This window comes from Remersonia thermophila, chromosome 3 (genome assembly GCF_042764415.1).
Source record: "Remersonia thermophila strain ATCC 22073 chromosome 3, whole genome shotgun sequence".
Classification (NCBI taxonomy): Eukaryota; Fungi; Ascomycota; class Sordariomycetes; order Sordariales; family Chaetomiaceae; genus Remersonia; species Remersonia thermophila.
This window is the reverse complement of record NC_092219.1, coordinates 1,075,919-1,091,624: the sequence shown is the minus strand read 5'-3', so window position 1 is coordinate 1,091,624 and position 15,706 is coordinate 1,075,919. Positions and strand designations below refer to the sequence as shown.

Genomic DNA, 15,706 nt, shown 5'->3' with positions numbered 1-15,706 from the left:
ATAATTACCTCACATTTGATTACAACCTAAAAGTCTCTCGAATGTCTCGCGGCAACAACGCAAGGCATCTAGCACATCTGCATACTAGGTTGCAACGCAGTTCTCAGCTCAATCGCGGGAGCAAATCAATAGACTGATTGTGTAATGGTGTCAACACCTTAAACATTAGCGCCAGGGTTGGCAAGGCCTAGCGCATCCAGTGTGGCGAATTATAGTGCCGAGTACATTTACGGCGGCGAACCGACGTGTCACGTATCCTGAAAGTGCGCGCACCTAACAGCCCCTGCTCCTATCGGTCTGCCCTCTGCGGACTCGTTGGGCAGCCTTTCCTTGGCGTATAAGTCTCATTCCGTCACCTATAATAAAGGCTGGCTTTTGAGGCTGGCTTCTTGTCATGGCTGCTTGGATCCGTCATTCATCTCACTCTTGGATTTTGTCTCGCCAAGCACCATTGAATAGCGTCCCAAGATGGCATCCGCTTCGTCGATGTGGACCGGAGTATGGACCTCCGCACTTGTGTTGTTTTGTTTTACTACGGGAGTATTCGGCGGGAACATGATGTGCGAAACGCTCTGGAATACCCAGGGATTCTCCCGGCTCAGCATGTACGAGAGGTTTTGCGCAGGGAGCGTGGACCCGACATGGGGTGTATGCGCCAGATCACCATGCGACGACATGTCTTGTTTCTGCGCCGATCCACAATGGCTTTCCGACGAGACCGACAGGTGCATACGTGGTGTGAGCGGGCACGATCAGTTCGAAAGGATGAATAGCATCGACACCTATAACGCTATAATGGCCTTCTTCGCCAACGAATGCGGAACATTTCAACCTCAGTTCAAGCAGGCTACCAGCCAGAGCACCGTCAACCCATCCCAGACTTCGACCGGATCGAACCAAACCTCAGGTAAAGAGTCTCTAATCTCACTGTTACGGACTGAATCGTCCGACTGACGCGTTCCTTGGCGAAGTCCTGACTACTACCCAAGCCGCCGAGTCCTCCTCTGCTTCATCGCCCCCTCAAGAAGGGAACAAGGACGACGAGGGGAGCAAGTCGGACGGGTTGAACGTCGGAGAAATCATTGCCATTGTGAGTGGAGTTGCGACCATTATCACAGTGCCGATTACAATATTTATGTGTTTGCCCTCGTGGAGGCAAAGGGTTCATGCGTCAGCGCAGAAGCTCCTGGGTGGAAATGCCGAAATGAAGAACTAGCACGAGGCACCAGATAGATACCCGCAAGGTAGACATGGGTATTAGATGGTAGGGGTATAATAGAAGTCACATTGAACTCTGACCTCCTCCCGAATACTAGCCGACCTCCCCCCCTCCCCCCCCTGTTCTATCCCTTATCCTTAGCCTCCTTAATTCCTCAGCTATACTCGGTAAGGTATTCCTCCTAACGCTATACAGCCCCCTGATCGGGCCCCCCCGGCGCTATACAGCCTTCACGGCGAATAGCTGTTGCTAATAAAGCTCTCCCGTTCCAAGGCCTTGCGTACAGTATATATATGGCGTTGGATCTGCGCGATAAGCCCTTATCCGGTTCACTGGTGTAGGCGGCCAAATTAGAACTGCCTAATATCGGGCGGCCGATGAGGCCTACGGGGTCCTGGCAGTGGCCCGGATCGGGACCAACTGTTATAGATCGAGCGGATAGGCCCCATGGTTCTGACATCGAGATAAAAAAATCGAAAATTATATCCACCCTATTCCAAAGCAATAATGCACAGAGCTGGACTGCTCGGTTTTAGTGTATTCATTCGGGCTGCATAATTCCTCGTGACTTGTCCCCTCCTATGCTCGTTGGGACCTAAAGCCGAGATAACTTCCACCATCGCAATGGCGCAGCTAGGGATGCTTGGTCCAGGATCTTACGATATGTAACGGAATTTCTGGTAAGCCTTAAACTTATACACCCTTAGAATCTGTAGATGCCTGGGGCTGGTCTTTTGGCCTCCCAGAACGCTCTGCCGAAAGCAACCACATTCGTAGACAATCCTTTACCTTCAAATTTAGAGACATACTTCTCGGACTGTAGGCCTCGCCTCTCCCGGACTGTATCACGTGACATACATACATATAACCCTAACCCTTTACACCCCGCGCCCGTACGACTCCGTATCTGCTATTCCATTCAACCTCCGAACTCTGCTAATTATTAGTTACATCGAAAACGTAAAGTCACGGTCCCTTATAATAGAAGGGTATTAACCTAGAGGCTTTAGATACCTAGGATAAAGACGATATTATTATTCTAAATGGTTAGCCTAAGATGCCTTTAACCTAGGGGGCTAGACGTAGAGGGAGAGGAGTTACGTAGGTAAGCAGGGTCCCCGGCGGCGGTAAGGGAGGTATTAAAGGAGGTATCTTTACTAGAAGCGTAAGAGGGAGGTAATAAGGGTTAACAAAGTAGTAAGCAACTTTTAAAACGCTTTAAAGGGCTAGGGTTTTATATACTTTACAATACGTTACTAGACTTATTATAAATTATAGTTATTCGAATTTTCTTATATTTTTAAATGATTTAGTAATTATAAGATTAATTAATTTTAGCGATAATAGTTATAGTACTAAGTAATTGATAGCGTAGGACGCGACGAAGGGCTAGAGGGTTAGGGTTATATATATATATATATATATATATATTACGTGATACAGTCTGGGAGGGGCGAGGCCTACAGTCCGAGAAGTATGTCTCCAAATTTAAGCAACAGGTGCAGACCACTGTAATCTACTGTGTGGACTCTTACCACCAGGGCTCATTAGGGTGTATAAGAGTGTACATATATATATTCATGTGTATGGGGGACGGTAGATGAGTATAAGAGTGTAAGAGAAAATCTGATACGAGAGTATCAGGAGATAGCTCACATATAGAGTAAAGGGATGGTTCCCTGTGGAAAGGTACGCTGGAGGGAGGTGCGGTTGAATTAAGTAACTCGTCGAGGATGATGATCCTTCAAAAAGACAAAGAAGTATTAGAAAGGCTGTACTCATATAATTAACAAGGTATATAATGCGATACAATTTCAATAACGACCATAGCTCTTATTAACGTAATGTACACCGGCCTCGAACGCCTTGGGAAGAGCCCGTGGAAATTCGATGGCTAATACCGCAGACCCTGGGGGCTATCACTCTGATTTTCCCATCACCACTCTCTCATCAACTTCATCCACAGAGTTCTCGGAACACACGCAAGCCGTCACCTTTGCTACCAAGATCTCACTTTTTTGAGTGACCGCTGCAGCATCTCAGGGGTTCCCGTCATATGGTCATCATGAAGATTACCGCATTGTCTAATGGCGCCGGCACTCACCCCCCAAATCGTCTGCATTTCGTAGCAATACCCGCAGGTCTGCACTCCAACAATTCCCGGGAACCGGGTTGCACACCTTCTGATTCGGGGGCAGTCGAAGGCTGGTAAATGGCGCCAAGGTCATCCCGCGACCGTGCCACGCTTAAATCACGAAAACTGGAAATGAATACAACCACACTTCGGGCTCGCTCAGGGGCTGCCCAATCCCGGGCTTGGGAATCCAGGCAGACGCCAAATCGAGCCAGGCAAGGAAGCTGGTTCGAAGGATGACTGTTCCAAAGGCATTTCGCCGACGGAGTATTACATGCTGTCCACCGCCATAAGGGTAGGTCTAGAACCTCGAAAACCTGTACATACGAGCTTGAATGCCCGCGAGACCTTGGTTTCTCCCGAGATCGCTCAGCACGCCCAGATCTAAGCATCGTCCATTGTTATCATGCTGGCTCAGATCCTTTGCTTTGCCCTTCTCACCGCCCTGGCCGCAGCGGGAAGACTCTCGTCCTGCAATGAGACTTTGAACTTCCACAAACGCCTTGCGCCGTTGCTCTCCAAGAATGCACTCGTGATCACACCAGAAAATCCGCGCTTTTCAGAATTTATGCGCCAGAACCTGAAGAGCAACCCACCGACATACAGCGTGGTGGTTGTGGTGGACACTGAAGATGACGTGTCGACAGCCGTGAGGTTTGCTAACCACCATAAGATCCCTTTTGCAGCAAAGGTCAGCGGCCACGGAACATGGAGCGGACTTGGCGAGATGCAAGGGGGCATGAATATCTGGTTGAGAAGCCTCAATTCGGTCGCCATCTCCGAAGACGGCGACCATGTCACTGTTGGGGGAGGCACTTTTGTTAGTGAAGTCATTGGACCACTGTGGGAAGCTGGGAAACAGACAGGTGCTCTTCGACGCTCTTGAACCTCTCCCGGATCTCCAAAAAGCAATGCTGACAAACTCCAAGCAACCGCCTTAGGGCAATGCATCGGAATCACCGGCTCCGGCATTGGAGGTGGTCTCGGGCCCCTGAACGGCGTTTACGGCCTCGGTCTTGACCAGTTCGTCAGTTTTCACGTCGTCCTCGCCAACGGAAGCTTCGTCACGGCCAGCCAAACACAAAACCCCGACCTCTTCTGGGGACTGCGCGGAGCAGGTCACAACTTTGGCATCATCACCTCGGCCAAGCTCCGCATCTATGACCGAGCCAACGCGTCAACCTGGTCATACCAACAGCTTCTATTCACAGGAGACAAACTCGAAGCCATGTTTGAAACTCTCAACACAAAGCTTGACACCCAACCAGGTCATCTCACGCATGATATCTCCATCTACCAGATCGGCACCGACTCCGTATGTCTCGTGTTTCTCCCCCTTTCACTTCTCCAAGCTCAGACCTCGCTCACAACAAAAGGCAATCCTCGATCTTCGAATCTTCTCCGCCACCTACACGCCCACCGAACTAGACCTCTACGCAGCCCCCTTCCATTCACTTGGCCCTTTCGAAAGCACATTCATTCAAACAGACTACCCCGGCATCATTAGGGAAATGGGCTACGAGCCTCCCGCGGAGGGTTGTACCCCGCCCCATGGCTCCTTCGGCGGTGTCTTTGGAGTTGGCGTAAAGAGGCACAATCCCGCTGCGATGAGGAACATGTACGAGCTGTTCAACAACTTGACGCTCTCGGTTCCAGAGCTGGGTGATTCGTATGTGTTTATTGAGGGGTATGGGACAGAAGCTGTGCGAAAGGTAGACGTGAGGAGTACGGCGTTTCCGGGGCGGGGGATTAGGGCATGGCCGTACGTTTTCCTTGCAATCTCGTTTTGCCTTTTCCCCTGTGGTCCTTTTCTTTCTGGGAAAAAGGGTACATGCGTTGGTGTTTGCGAATGGAAAGGGACTGACGTGTCACAGGAATGTTGTTTTAGCTTACAAGGGGGAGTTCAAGAACGACACGCTTGAGGGGATCGTGAAGGAGCAAGGAGAGAAGATGAGGACGGCGATGTTGGAAGGGCAGGAGAGACAAACGACTTATGTCAATTATGCAATGGAACAGGAAAGCCTGCAGGCTCTCTACGGGTACGTTACTGTCTGCTGAGTCAAGGGTGGTAACGCTGCTAACGAGAACACAGTTATAAAGAGTGGAGGCTGAAAAAGCTCAGAAAGTTGAAGAGGGAGGTTGATCCTCATAACCGGTTCGGATTCTTTGCACCGATTCATTGACGATGCTTATGGTGTTCGCTATTATGATGTAGTTGAAGTAGAATGGTAAAAGTGTTGCTAGATTCTCAAGGGGGAGCTTCAGGGTATTTACAACATTTGCACCATAACTAATACGCACCGGTGTGAGGAGATATCTCAGAAGAGCACTGCACTTTGGGTAAATTTGGTTTGAGACATACTTCTCGGACTATAGGCCTCGCCCCTCCCGGACTGTATCACGTAACATATATACACATAACCCTAACCCTCTAGCCCTTCGTCGCGTCCTACGCCATCGATCACTCAACACTATAACTATTATCGCTGAAATTAATTAATCCTACAATTACTAAATCGTTTAAAAATATAAGAAAATTCAAATAGCTATAATTTATAATAAGTCTAGTAACGTACTATAAGGTATATAAAACCCTAGCCCTCTAAAACGCTTTAAAGGTCGCCTACTACTTTGTTAACCCTTATTACCTCCCTCTTACGCTTCTAGTAAAGGTACCTCCCTTAATACCTCCTTTACCGCCGCCGGGGACTCTGCTTACCTATGTAACTCCTCTCCCTTTACGTCTAGCCCCCTAGGTTAAAGGCATCTTAGGCTAACTATTTAGAATAATAATATCGTCTTTATCCTGGGCATCCAAAGCCTCTAGGTTAATACCCTCCTATTATAAGGGACTGTAACTTTACGTTTTTGATGTAACTAATAATTAGCAGAGTTCGGAGGTTGAATGGAATAGCAGATACGGAGTCGTACGGGCGTGGGGTGTAAAGGGTTAGGGTTATATGTATATAAGTCACGTAATACAGTCCGGGAGGGGCGAGGCCTACAGTCCGAGAAGTATATCTCTTTAGTTTCCCGCTTCCCATGATACGCCTCCAAGATTATCCTCAATGCTTTGCCACGCACCTAACTGTGGAATGCCATAAAAGATGTCGACCTTCAAGTCAGTGGATGTGAGTTTGCCCGGTCTACATGGGTCGGAATTCTATCGGTTACTATCCTACACTAGTGCCTTACCTCTGTAAGTAAGACAAAGGCAACCCCGTACCCTGCTATGGTTTGCTCCACGCGAACTGCATAATATATACTGTAGTGCTATAAAAGGAATATTCCTCACGGTTGCTACGCTGGACGCTCGTTAGAGCGCGAGGTGCTTATGGTGTATAAACGACCAGCGTCAGGAACAACACAGAGGAAGAGTATAACAGAAGTTGGAACAAATTGCTTGCTCCAGCGGCCCTTGGCCACAGCAAGGAATCATTGAAGTGTTTCCGGGTTTCCTGTTTTGTTCACAGAACACATTAAGACTCAACGCCACGGTTACATGCTCCAGACCACTTGACAGGTTGGTTCGTTCTGTTTCGGTTCCTGTCGAGCAGGGGTGTGTGTTTTTACGCCCGTGCACCCCTTTCTCGACGTCTACTATAGCTCGCGACATGCTTGTAGAGGTTAGCAAAGGGTCGCCGACTGTCCTTGGGCGCAAGGTTAGCGGACTTGGATCGACAAAGACGTCAACTCCCCAGAAGGTGGTGCAAAAACGTTTGCGTCACAAACGTGTTGAGTGTCATCCCTTCGCTGTTGAATTTATCCGTTGCATCATTTATGGCTCCGCTGACGGAGTTTGAATCCATAAACTACCCGATTGCAATTCAGCCCATATTAATAGCTGCTGGCTGTGTTGCGTTGAATCTGTTGGGTTGCATTCATGACGTTTGAGTCCATTGCGCGCACTACGTTACATCATCCGCTGCTGTTGAGTCCCTTGTTGTTGAGTCTGTTGATCGATTGACTGTCCCGGGCGCTCGCTTACCGCATACATAATGGGGCTTAGTGCATGACGCTCTCCCTGGAATCCGCCTACCATATCGTGCTCGGTTATTGAGTTACATGGCCGCGGCAGCATCAGATGACACTATGGTGTAGCACTCTTCAAGTCTGTATGTAGGGTGCTCTGTCTTCGATCCATTGCAACACCCTTGCTGCGCCACCCCAGGGTAACCTCCCCAATCCAACTTGGTCTTGGAGAAGCCGTCGCTCTCAGCGTTCTAGAGGGTACTCTCTGGGGTATACCTGCAATTCCACCGCGCGGATAATCACCGTGTCCGTTGCCTCTCTGGTTGATTGTTGGTTGCTGTCTCCGCTGTTTGTCGATCCGATCGATCAGGCGATGGCACCCTCTCCACCAAAGAAAGCCTGGTCAATCGGGCCGTTGTAGTTTCAATCATCCAAGAGCAGCATGGTGTGAGATGTCGGATCGTGGCCGCCGGGCTCAACCTAGCCTATGATAGGCGGAGCTTGACCCCTCGGCGGCTCAGCTGTGAATCCAGACTCAACCCAAGCTGAGCGGTTAACGAGACTCAAGCCCGTTTCCATTGTGCGACTGAAGGCATTCCCGACGGAGCTGTTCCTCCTTGTTTCCTCTTTTTGCTGAGCCGTTTCGTGAGGAGCCGTCTTGGCTTCCATTGTGGCGGTGTTGATGCGTTGGGTACCTACCGTATGTACGGCGGTTTGGGCCGTGATGCTGGCGAACTTGAAGCAGCTTGAGCGAACTTTCCTCCGCGGTCTGTTTGACTCAGGCTCTCTCTCCGAATTATAAAATGACAGTTCTGCCCTGCCTACTGATGGGCTATAATTATCACCTTCCTATCTCAGACCTCTTCTCGCTCACCCGCCTAAGCAAGTGCCTTTTGCCCGCTACATCCATTGGGGGTTATTCAGTCAGTCTACTTTGGTTCCCAATTTCCTTGAATCCCTTTTTCAATATGCTGTCCTCTGCAGCCCTACTTCCGCTTCTCGGGAGCCTGGTCGCCGCCCTTCCCGTGGCCAATCCCGCGCCAGCTCCAGTCTTGGGCGAGGGCATTGCAGCCCGCTGGGAACAGACGCCAACCGTAACGCACATTGTGGACCAGCCCACCGTCACCGTGAAGCCGCGCTACGCCGACCCCGGCCTTCTTGACGGCCTCGGCCAAGTGAGGCCGACGCCCACCGTTTCGCATACCATCGATCTTCCGGTCATCGTAAGGCCGGACCCGGAGCCGTCCAAGAAGACCAGGAGCGTTCGGCGGCAGGCCCCAACCGTCACGGTCACGAAGGTTGTGACCCTGGAGCCCGTCACGATTCGGCCCGCCACGACCAACCAGCTCGGACGGCGGGTCCAGACGGTTTCGACCATCGTGAACCTGCCCACCGTGACCGTGACGGCCGAGAAGGGCATCGCCGCGAGGAAGGCCCCGACGGTCACGAAGATTGTGACGCTGCCTACCGTGACGGTGAAGCCAGGCTACGCTGAGAAGGCCGCTCGGGAGCTCGAGTCGCAGTGACGGCGACGCTGGATAGTGATGAAGCTTGGCGAGTTTGCAACCAAACCAGGTTCCGACGAATCATTGCAGACGTCGGAGTCAGGACTGGTGGCCACGTCTCGGTAGCGATGGAGAAGGAAGTCCATCTCTCCACGTCGAGGTAAACTCGCAGATTGGTGGTGCAGGGAGGTGGCTTCAGGACATGTATATACTTAAGGCATTTCATAGACAGCAATGCGACACGAAAAATGAAGCCGGTTGTCCCGGTTAACCCTGTATCTTGGGTACCGAGCCTGAGTAATAGCCTGTCCCGCGAACCCTTTGGTCGGTAGGTATTCACGCTGTAAGACGCTGTCAGGTTCATTGCAGTAGCCACGTGACACTTCGAGAAGCCCAGTAATCGCTGCAGGCTGGTCGCCAAGGCGCCTAAGGAGCGTTGCACAGCCTTTTGTCAACCGTAGACAGCGCAGCGCGCAGGCTGTTCAGTGCCTAGGTGGTTGGTCTGGAGCACTTAACGCTCCCAGGCTGGGTCGGGTACCCTACCCGGCATAGCTCCCGCTCCGGAAATAGGGGACCCTTCGTAGCTCGCAGGGGCTGGCCCGGGAGCTGTGCCGTTGCGAGCTCGCGAGCCCATTTTTTGCAAAGTCCATAGACTTCGAGCTGGCCTCTTCACCCCAGAGCCAGACGACACGTAGGACACACTGCGCCCCGGCCGGCGGGTTTCCGGGAAGAAGGTGATTCTTCTTCCCAGAGTCGCCGTGTTTTGGGCTAAGCACTCTCGGATTGCTGCCGCCTCACTCATGCCTAAGGAACCTTACCCAAGCTATTTAACCCCTGATGAATAAGTTACTATTTTGACGAGCCTCTGTTGCCCTCCCGAGTATTTGGGTGGCCCAGCCCAACCTGTACCACAGCCCTCACCGGCCTCAGTTCAAAACATACTCAAGGTGACCCTGGGTATCTTCCTTGCGCTTCCCTCGCCAATCCACTTTTCCTCGTCAGCAAAGTCCTCCCTCTCCTCTCCCGTCACATTGCTCCGGCCGAGCCAAGGCAGCCTCCGCCGCCTCGCCGCGCTGTTCTCCTCCTGTTCCATCTCCCCCCTCTCTCTGCCCTGTAGCCTAGGGCTGTCCATACCATGAAGCCCTCCCCCCCGACATCCACAACATGCAACGATCTCCCCGTCTCACCCCGACCCGAGTTGGATGGTTCGGGGTTCTTCCAGGTACCGCGAGTTAAGGAGCTCGCCACCGAGCCGCGCCTGAAATTCGTCTTAACGACCCCCTTCTTTTTGTTCACCTCCACTGTTGTCCAAGCAAAAGCTTTTCTATCCACTTTTTCCCTTTCGCCCAGTTTATCATTCTTGTCAATCACGTCTCCTTTCAAGACCTCCTTCGCCTCATGCCCGCTTGAGTAGCCATCGCTCGTGCTTGTGCTACTCACTTCGCCACCCGCTGTCCCTCTCCTTCTCCTCTTTTCATATAGCTTCCTCCTCCGTCTACGAATCCTCTCCATGGCGTTCTTGTGTTTCTGAGACCCACAGAAAGCCAGAAAAATGATCGCGCCGCGCAGTATCCAGAATTCAATGCGTCGGCGGAAATGTTGCAGCGGGTAGTCCATCACGTAGGAGTCTTCCCATCGGTTATGCCATCGGCGGGCGTCACGGACGCGGTACTGGCGGTAGCGCCAAAGGATGCGTACGAAGGGAATGTAAACGTGGAACGTGAAGCGGCCGAAGAGGAGGGCGTAGAGGTAGCTGGGGTGGGAGCTGGTGCCATTGGCGTCGCTGTCACTCTCGAAGGGGAAGGAGGAGGAGGAAGAGGAGAAGGACCGGGCAGGAAAAGTATTTTCCAGGTCGGAGTCGTAGTCGGGTTCGACTTTGCTAAGAGGGCGGTCGAGTGCAGCGTCGGGGTCGGAAAAGGCGGAGTGGGTTTGGGGGTAGAAGTGCCTGATTCGGGCAATAAGCTTGTTGACGTAGAGGGCGAGGAGAATGAGGCGGACGAAAATCGCGGCCGAGATTCCAAAGAGGTAGGCTGAGACGTCGGCCAGCGGCCAGAGGTTTTCTTGGGTTTCCTCGCTCTTTGGAAACACATCGATTTCTAGGGAGAGGAAGCTGGAGATGAATGATAACGGAAGGAACACGACGGTAACGAGCGTAAAGACGAGAATGATGTTCCCCTGGCGTTGCGACTCCTCAGAACCCTCGCGCGCGAAGCGGGCCTCCCAGCCGCTAGCGTGCCTCTGCTTGAGGTCGAGGAGGCTCTTGAGCGAATTCTCCACCTTCTCGGCGTACGCCAGCATATCCTTGACAACGCGTATGTTGTTCTGGACGATGCTAATGGTCTCGTACATCAGGTCGAGATCCTGAAGAAGATTGTTCCTGGGACAGGCGGCGGCGGCGGCGGAAGCATTGCTTCTCGCGGTTTGCTTGGGCATGTCTCCCTCCCTCTCCTTGCCTTTCGGCCCCAGAAAATCATCGCTCCCTTCGTAACGCGAAGATTGGAGCTCAGGATCCGGCGACCCCGATGGTTTCGCAGCCCCAGGGGTCGTTGTCGGGTGCTTGAGAAGCTGGACCAGATCCCGCAGTACTAGCAGCTCATCTTTGCCCAAGCCCAACCCAGCGTTCGCTGCCGCCGATGCCACATTATCATCAGCATTCTCACTTGGACTCTTCGGGTAGAGCCTCCTCAGCTGTTGGAGCACGTCGTGTTGCTGGGTAAGGATGTTCTTGACAATTGTCAACTCGTCCTGGATATCGACGATCTCGAGAAGCAATTCCGTTTCCTTGTTGACGCTGAATAGGGTATCGATCTGGCTTTTGCGGGCCTGAGGGTTCCGTTTACTGTTATCCTGCAAAACGCTCGTTGCCTGCTGGAAATCGTTGAATAGGACGCTGTGTTTCAGCGAGACCTTGTTGATAGCTTTTTGGAAGCATTCATGGAAAAGCAAGTTAGCGGGGCCTTTCCTTTTAAAAAAGTTGACGCTGGTTTTCAGGATAAGCTGCAGAAGGTCTTCGGCGCATTTGATAATAGGCCGGTATTTGTTGTGTTGCAGCTCCCCGATCAAGACCGTGCTGAGATTGAACTCTGCCTGGCTGTCCCACGTGCTTGGAAAGCTCGTGATGATGGTGCCGTCATGAAGCACCCATATCCAGAGCTGATCAACCATGACGATGGGACGGTTCTTGGGGCAGATGTGCGGGTGTTTGGCCCATCGATACGCAACCTGGTCTTTGTCCCGAGCTTCCGTCGAGCCCAGCATGTAGTAAGAGAACTGGTCCAATGTTCTCCGGCAATGCACCGGCTCCACCTCGCCTGAGTCCAAGTAGCCATTCAGGAGGTGAGCGTCGCGGCCCTTCCTGGCGTCCGCATGGGCGTAGGCGACGGCCGTGGGGAAATGAGGATATAGTCGGCTGATTAGTTTTGCGTCGCTAGATTCCCCATCATCGGCACTACTGTCGACCGTTGCGTCGCGATCATCGTTACGCACGGGTTCAGGTTGGAGGCGGAAGCGGACGTCTGAATCTGGACTTCTATCGCGGCGGTTGGCTTTGCGCATGGCGTTTTCGGCCTCCGTAAACACACGTGTAAGGTACTTGCGATGGCGGTGGCGCTCAAAGCCCAGGATGGGCATCTATGCAAGTTAGACACAATACATATTACAGCATTGGGTGAATAACGAAGCATGACCGGTCACGTACGAAGAGCACGATAGCATCCGCCTCCACCGAGGCAACCTCGCGGGCCGGTGACGTCGACGGTGCTGCTCGGTCACGCCTTGGGTGCGACCTCCCTCGAAAATCGCTCAGGCCGCTAGGAAACCCACCAGAACCGAAGACGCCAGGCGCAACGCTGGCAGCGCTGTCGGGATTGCCAAACTGACCGGCCGTGGGCCTGGGCCTCGGCTCCGTCTTCCCGCGGGCAACATTGCCGCGGAGGTGCTTGTACCGCCGCGCCTGGGGCATCAAATACCGGTTGATAAGCCGAGACCCTTCGTGGCGTTGCCCGCGCAACGAGCTGTCCTGGATGCCGATGCTGACCATGAGATCATGGATCCACTGCTCATTGTTGGCCGGCACATGGATCCAGCGGCAGCGGACCTCGTCTTGGGTATAATAGCCGTCAGAACTAGCGTTCTCCAGAATGCTGAGTACGTTCGTGGGGCCCTTGTAGATGGCATCGTAGACGGACGCATGATAAAAGTTGAACACGTCGGAAAGCTGCCCTCTCCTTTTCAGCAGGAACATGTCTGCGAAGGTTATTTCGTAGGCTTCGCACGCCTCCCGCTGCGGTCCTGGCTCTGGGAGCGGGGGCAATCCCACGGCGCCGTCCCAGATGGGGGTGGTCGACCAGCTGCCAAAGACGCGGTATTTGTCTTTCAGCCGATGTATCCAGCGGCTGTGAGCGCCGTCGGCATACGCCCATGGCGTCTTTCCGTCGTTGTCCCTGTCGTCTACTCGGGCGCCGTTCCTGATAAGAAGGTGGATGATTTGGGTGTAGGCCTTCTCCCGCAGAGGATCCATGACGCCATCGCACTTAAGAGTGTACTGAGCAGCCTCCTGGATGGCATAGTTGAGCGCCGACCTTCCTGCGACGTCCTTCTTGGTTACAGAGGCGTTGCCCTGATAGAGCAGCCGCTTCACCGCATCCGGGTTACAGTGCTTTACAGCCAGGTGCAAAGCGGTCCGGCCCATCTGATCCCGTTTGTCCACGGGAAACCTGTCCCGCAGAAAGTCGGTCAGGCATGGTGCTAGGCTCTCCGACTTTGTGGTTGAGCACAGGGCGATCAGGGATCTCTTTATAGTGTCTACGATAACCCGATAGTCGCGGTCATTTGGGCCTTCAAACCGGCTTAAGCGATGGGATGTCGTCGATTGCCTTACAATAAGCAGAACCTCAAAGTTCTAGGGTAATTAGTAAATATCAGCGAAACCATCCTAATACTCGGTATCTGAGCGGGCAGGGTAGGTGAATATACCTTCGTAGTAGCTGCTGCCTTCGAGCCGTGGTGCCAAAGGACGGGCACAAAGTAGGCCAAAAGAAGAGGAGATAGCTTTTCCCACATGGCGTAGACATCTATCTTTTGAGGTTGCGCCCTGGAGGTATTTTGCTTCCCTATCCAGTCCCTCGTCCAGGTCTTTTGAGCCTCCTGGCTCGTGCTCCGGGGGAAGAGTTCTTTGTTTGGCGATGCAGCGGGTGCATCCAGCAAGATCAAACTCGCAACCTTAAGGAAGCCGGTCGTACATCTAGAGTCCTCCCTAGTCTCATTATCGAGGCTGAGCATAGCTCGCTGTACGATAAGGGCGCCGAAACCATGGCCGATAAACACGATAGGTACCCGACCAAAGTCCACCGTATCCGACGTTCGTGCTTGTGATGGCCCGGACCTGTGAGAGTGCATACGGCGTAAAGGAGTGGTTGGAAGCTGTTGTTCAAAGGAAGAAAACAACTATCTGATGTGCCTCTCCTGGAGGCTCCTTATATACACGATGGATGCCCAGAATGGCGGTCTGAGCAGGCAGAATGCCTGCTGGGGTTCAGGACCAGGGTATGAGTCCCCATAGATCCTGTCACAGTGCTTGTACAAGACGGCGGATTATATCCTGAGCCAGGTCCGTCAGATATTCGGACGGCTGGGATACCTTCTCGACGCCCTTGTAAGTGTAACACATGACGCGGGCGCCGCGGATCTCGTACGGCAGCATATCTGGATCTCTGAGCCAGTGGATCTTTCGCTCTATTAAACCCCGATCCAACAAGAACTGCCGGTCAATGGACGTCAAATCGGCACTGTCTGGGCGCCCGTTGGCGACCGGCTCGCAGACAGAGGTCCTTTCCTCTTCCAAGATGGCGGAGCGTCTGGTTCCCAGCGCTTCCTCGTGCATGGCTGGCCTTCTCTGCATCCGCCTACGCCGAATGTCGTCGAGCATTTCCGCCACGGTGGGCATATCTTCGTCCTCCGGGGTCGACTGGAGTATGTCCACCCAGGGAGATCCCTCAGGCTCATTGAACATGGCTTCAGGCTGGCCTTTCGGTCTTCGATCTCCCTGGGGGATGCTTGTTACATCCGGGTCGATAAACGCACCTTCTTGTCCCTTGAGCCAACCATGAATGAATTGTGCCTGGTCAGTGGGGGGTATCCTTTTGGACTTGGGGCGGCGAGGGGCCGAACTGCCTGTAACACCCAACCCATGTTCGCCGTCAGGGGCGGAGGCCCGGTGGTTGGGTTTCTTGCGGTAGATCCATGCTTTGCTTAGAGTCTCGTCAATGTCATGTATGGCGATGATGTCGACGCGCGGCTGGTACAAGGGGGGAGGATCGTGCGGATACACAGTCCTGAGGTCGGTGGTGTCCTGGGATGGTCAGCGACATGCTTATTAATTAATTATTGGCTAAACATGTGGAGGAAACACACCCGGATATTTGGCTCTTCGTGGAGCGGCCTAGTAGATCCCGCTGTCTCCCTTGCCCCCTTCACCGTCCCCGGATCCTGTTGCTCTGACGGACCTGGTTTGCGGTTGAACAGAGTCCTGGCAAAGCCTAATCTGGTTGGTCTTTGAGCCCCGCTTCCCAGTAGTGCCTCTCGCCTTTTGAAGCGCCCGGTCCATTGTTTGGCCTGGGATCGATCGGCCATGTTTGATCGGCTCGTTCTCGTCATGTCTGGCGTTGAGGTCAACGACCTAGCCCGAGGGGCTGGGATCGCTGGTACACTCGAGATTGGCGGTTCTGACTCTGAGGTCAACGACCTTTCATGAAGAGGCTCGGGAGCCGACAGCAAGGAGCCCCATGTCCTCGATGGCTCCTCGGAGAGCGGGGCTCGGACGGTCAGCAAGTCAGCATTTGGCACTTCTCGTGCCATCCCGTTGTCACCTTGTGCCTT

The 15,706-nt window shown here is 53.0% G+C and overlaps 3 protein-coding genes across 3 annotated transcripts; 2 read left to right on the top strand and 1 right to left on the bottom strand.

Annotated features, from left to right (window-relative positions):
- Window positions 1–468: 468 nt before the first annotated feature.
- On the top strand, window positions 469–1,216 carry VTJ83DRAFT_3118 (uncharacterized protein; the record flags this gene model as incomplete). Its single annotated transcript, XM_071009464.1, has 2 exons — window positions 469–907; window positions 972–1,216. The coding sequence occupies 2 exons, from the start codon at window positions 469–471 to the stop codon at window positions 1,214–1,216; spliced, it is 684 nt and encodes a 227-aa protein (XP_070866999.1).
- A 6,912-nt stretch (window positions 1,217–8,128) lies between these two features.
- Window positions 8,129–8,851, top strand: VTJ83DRAFT_3117 (uncharacterized protein; the record flags this gene model as incomplete). Its single annotated transcript, XM_071009463.1, has 1 exon — window positions 8,129–8,851. The coding sequence occupies one exon, from the start codon at window positions 8,129–8,131 to the stop codon at window positions 8,849–8,851; it is 723 nt and encodes a 240-aa protein (XP_070866998.1).
- Window positions 8,852–9,856: 1,005 nt separating this feature from the next.
- VTJ83DRAFT_3116 (uncharacterized protein) lies at window positions 9,857–14,227 on the bottom strand (the record flags this gene model as incomplete). The annotated part of the gene is made up of 3 exons (XM_071009462.1): window positions 9,857–12,460; window positions 12,528–13,730; window positions 13,805–14,227. The coding sequence occupies 3 exons, from the start codon at window positions 14,225–14,227 to the stop codon at window positions 9,857–9,859; spliced, it is 4,230 nt and encodes a 1,409-aa protein (XP_070866997.1).
- Window positions 14,228–15,706: the final 1,479 nt, after the last annotated feature.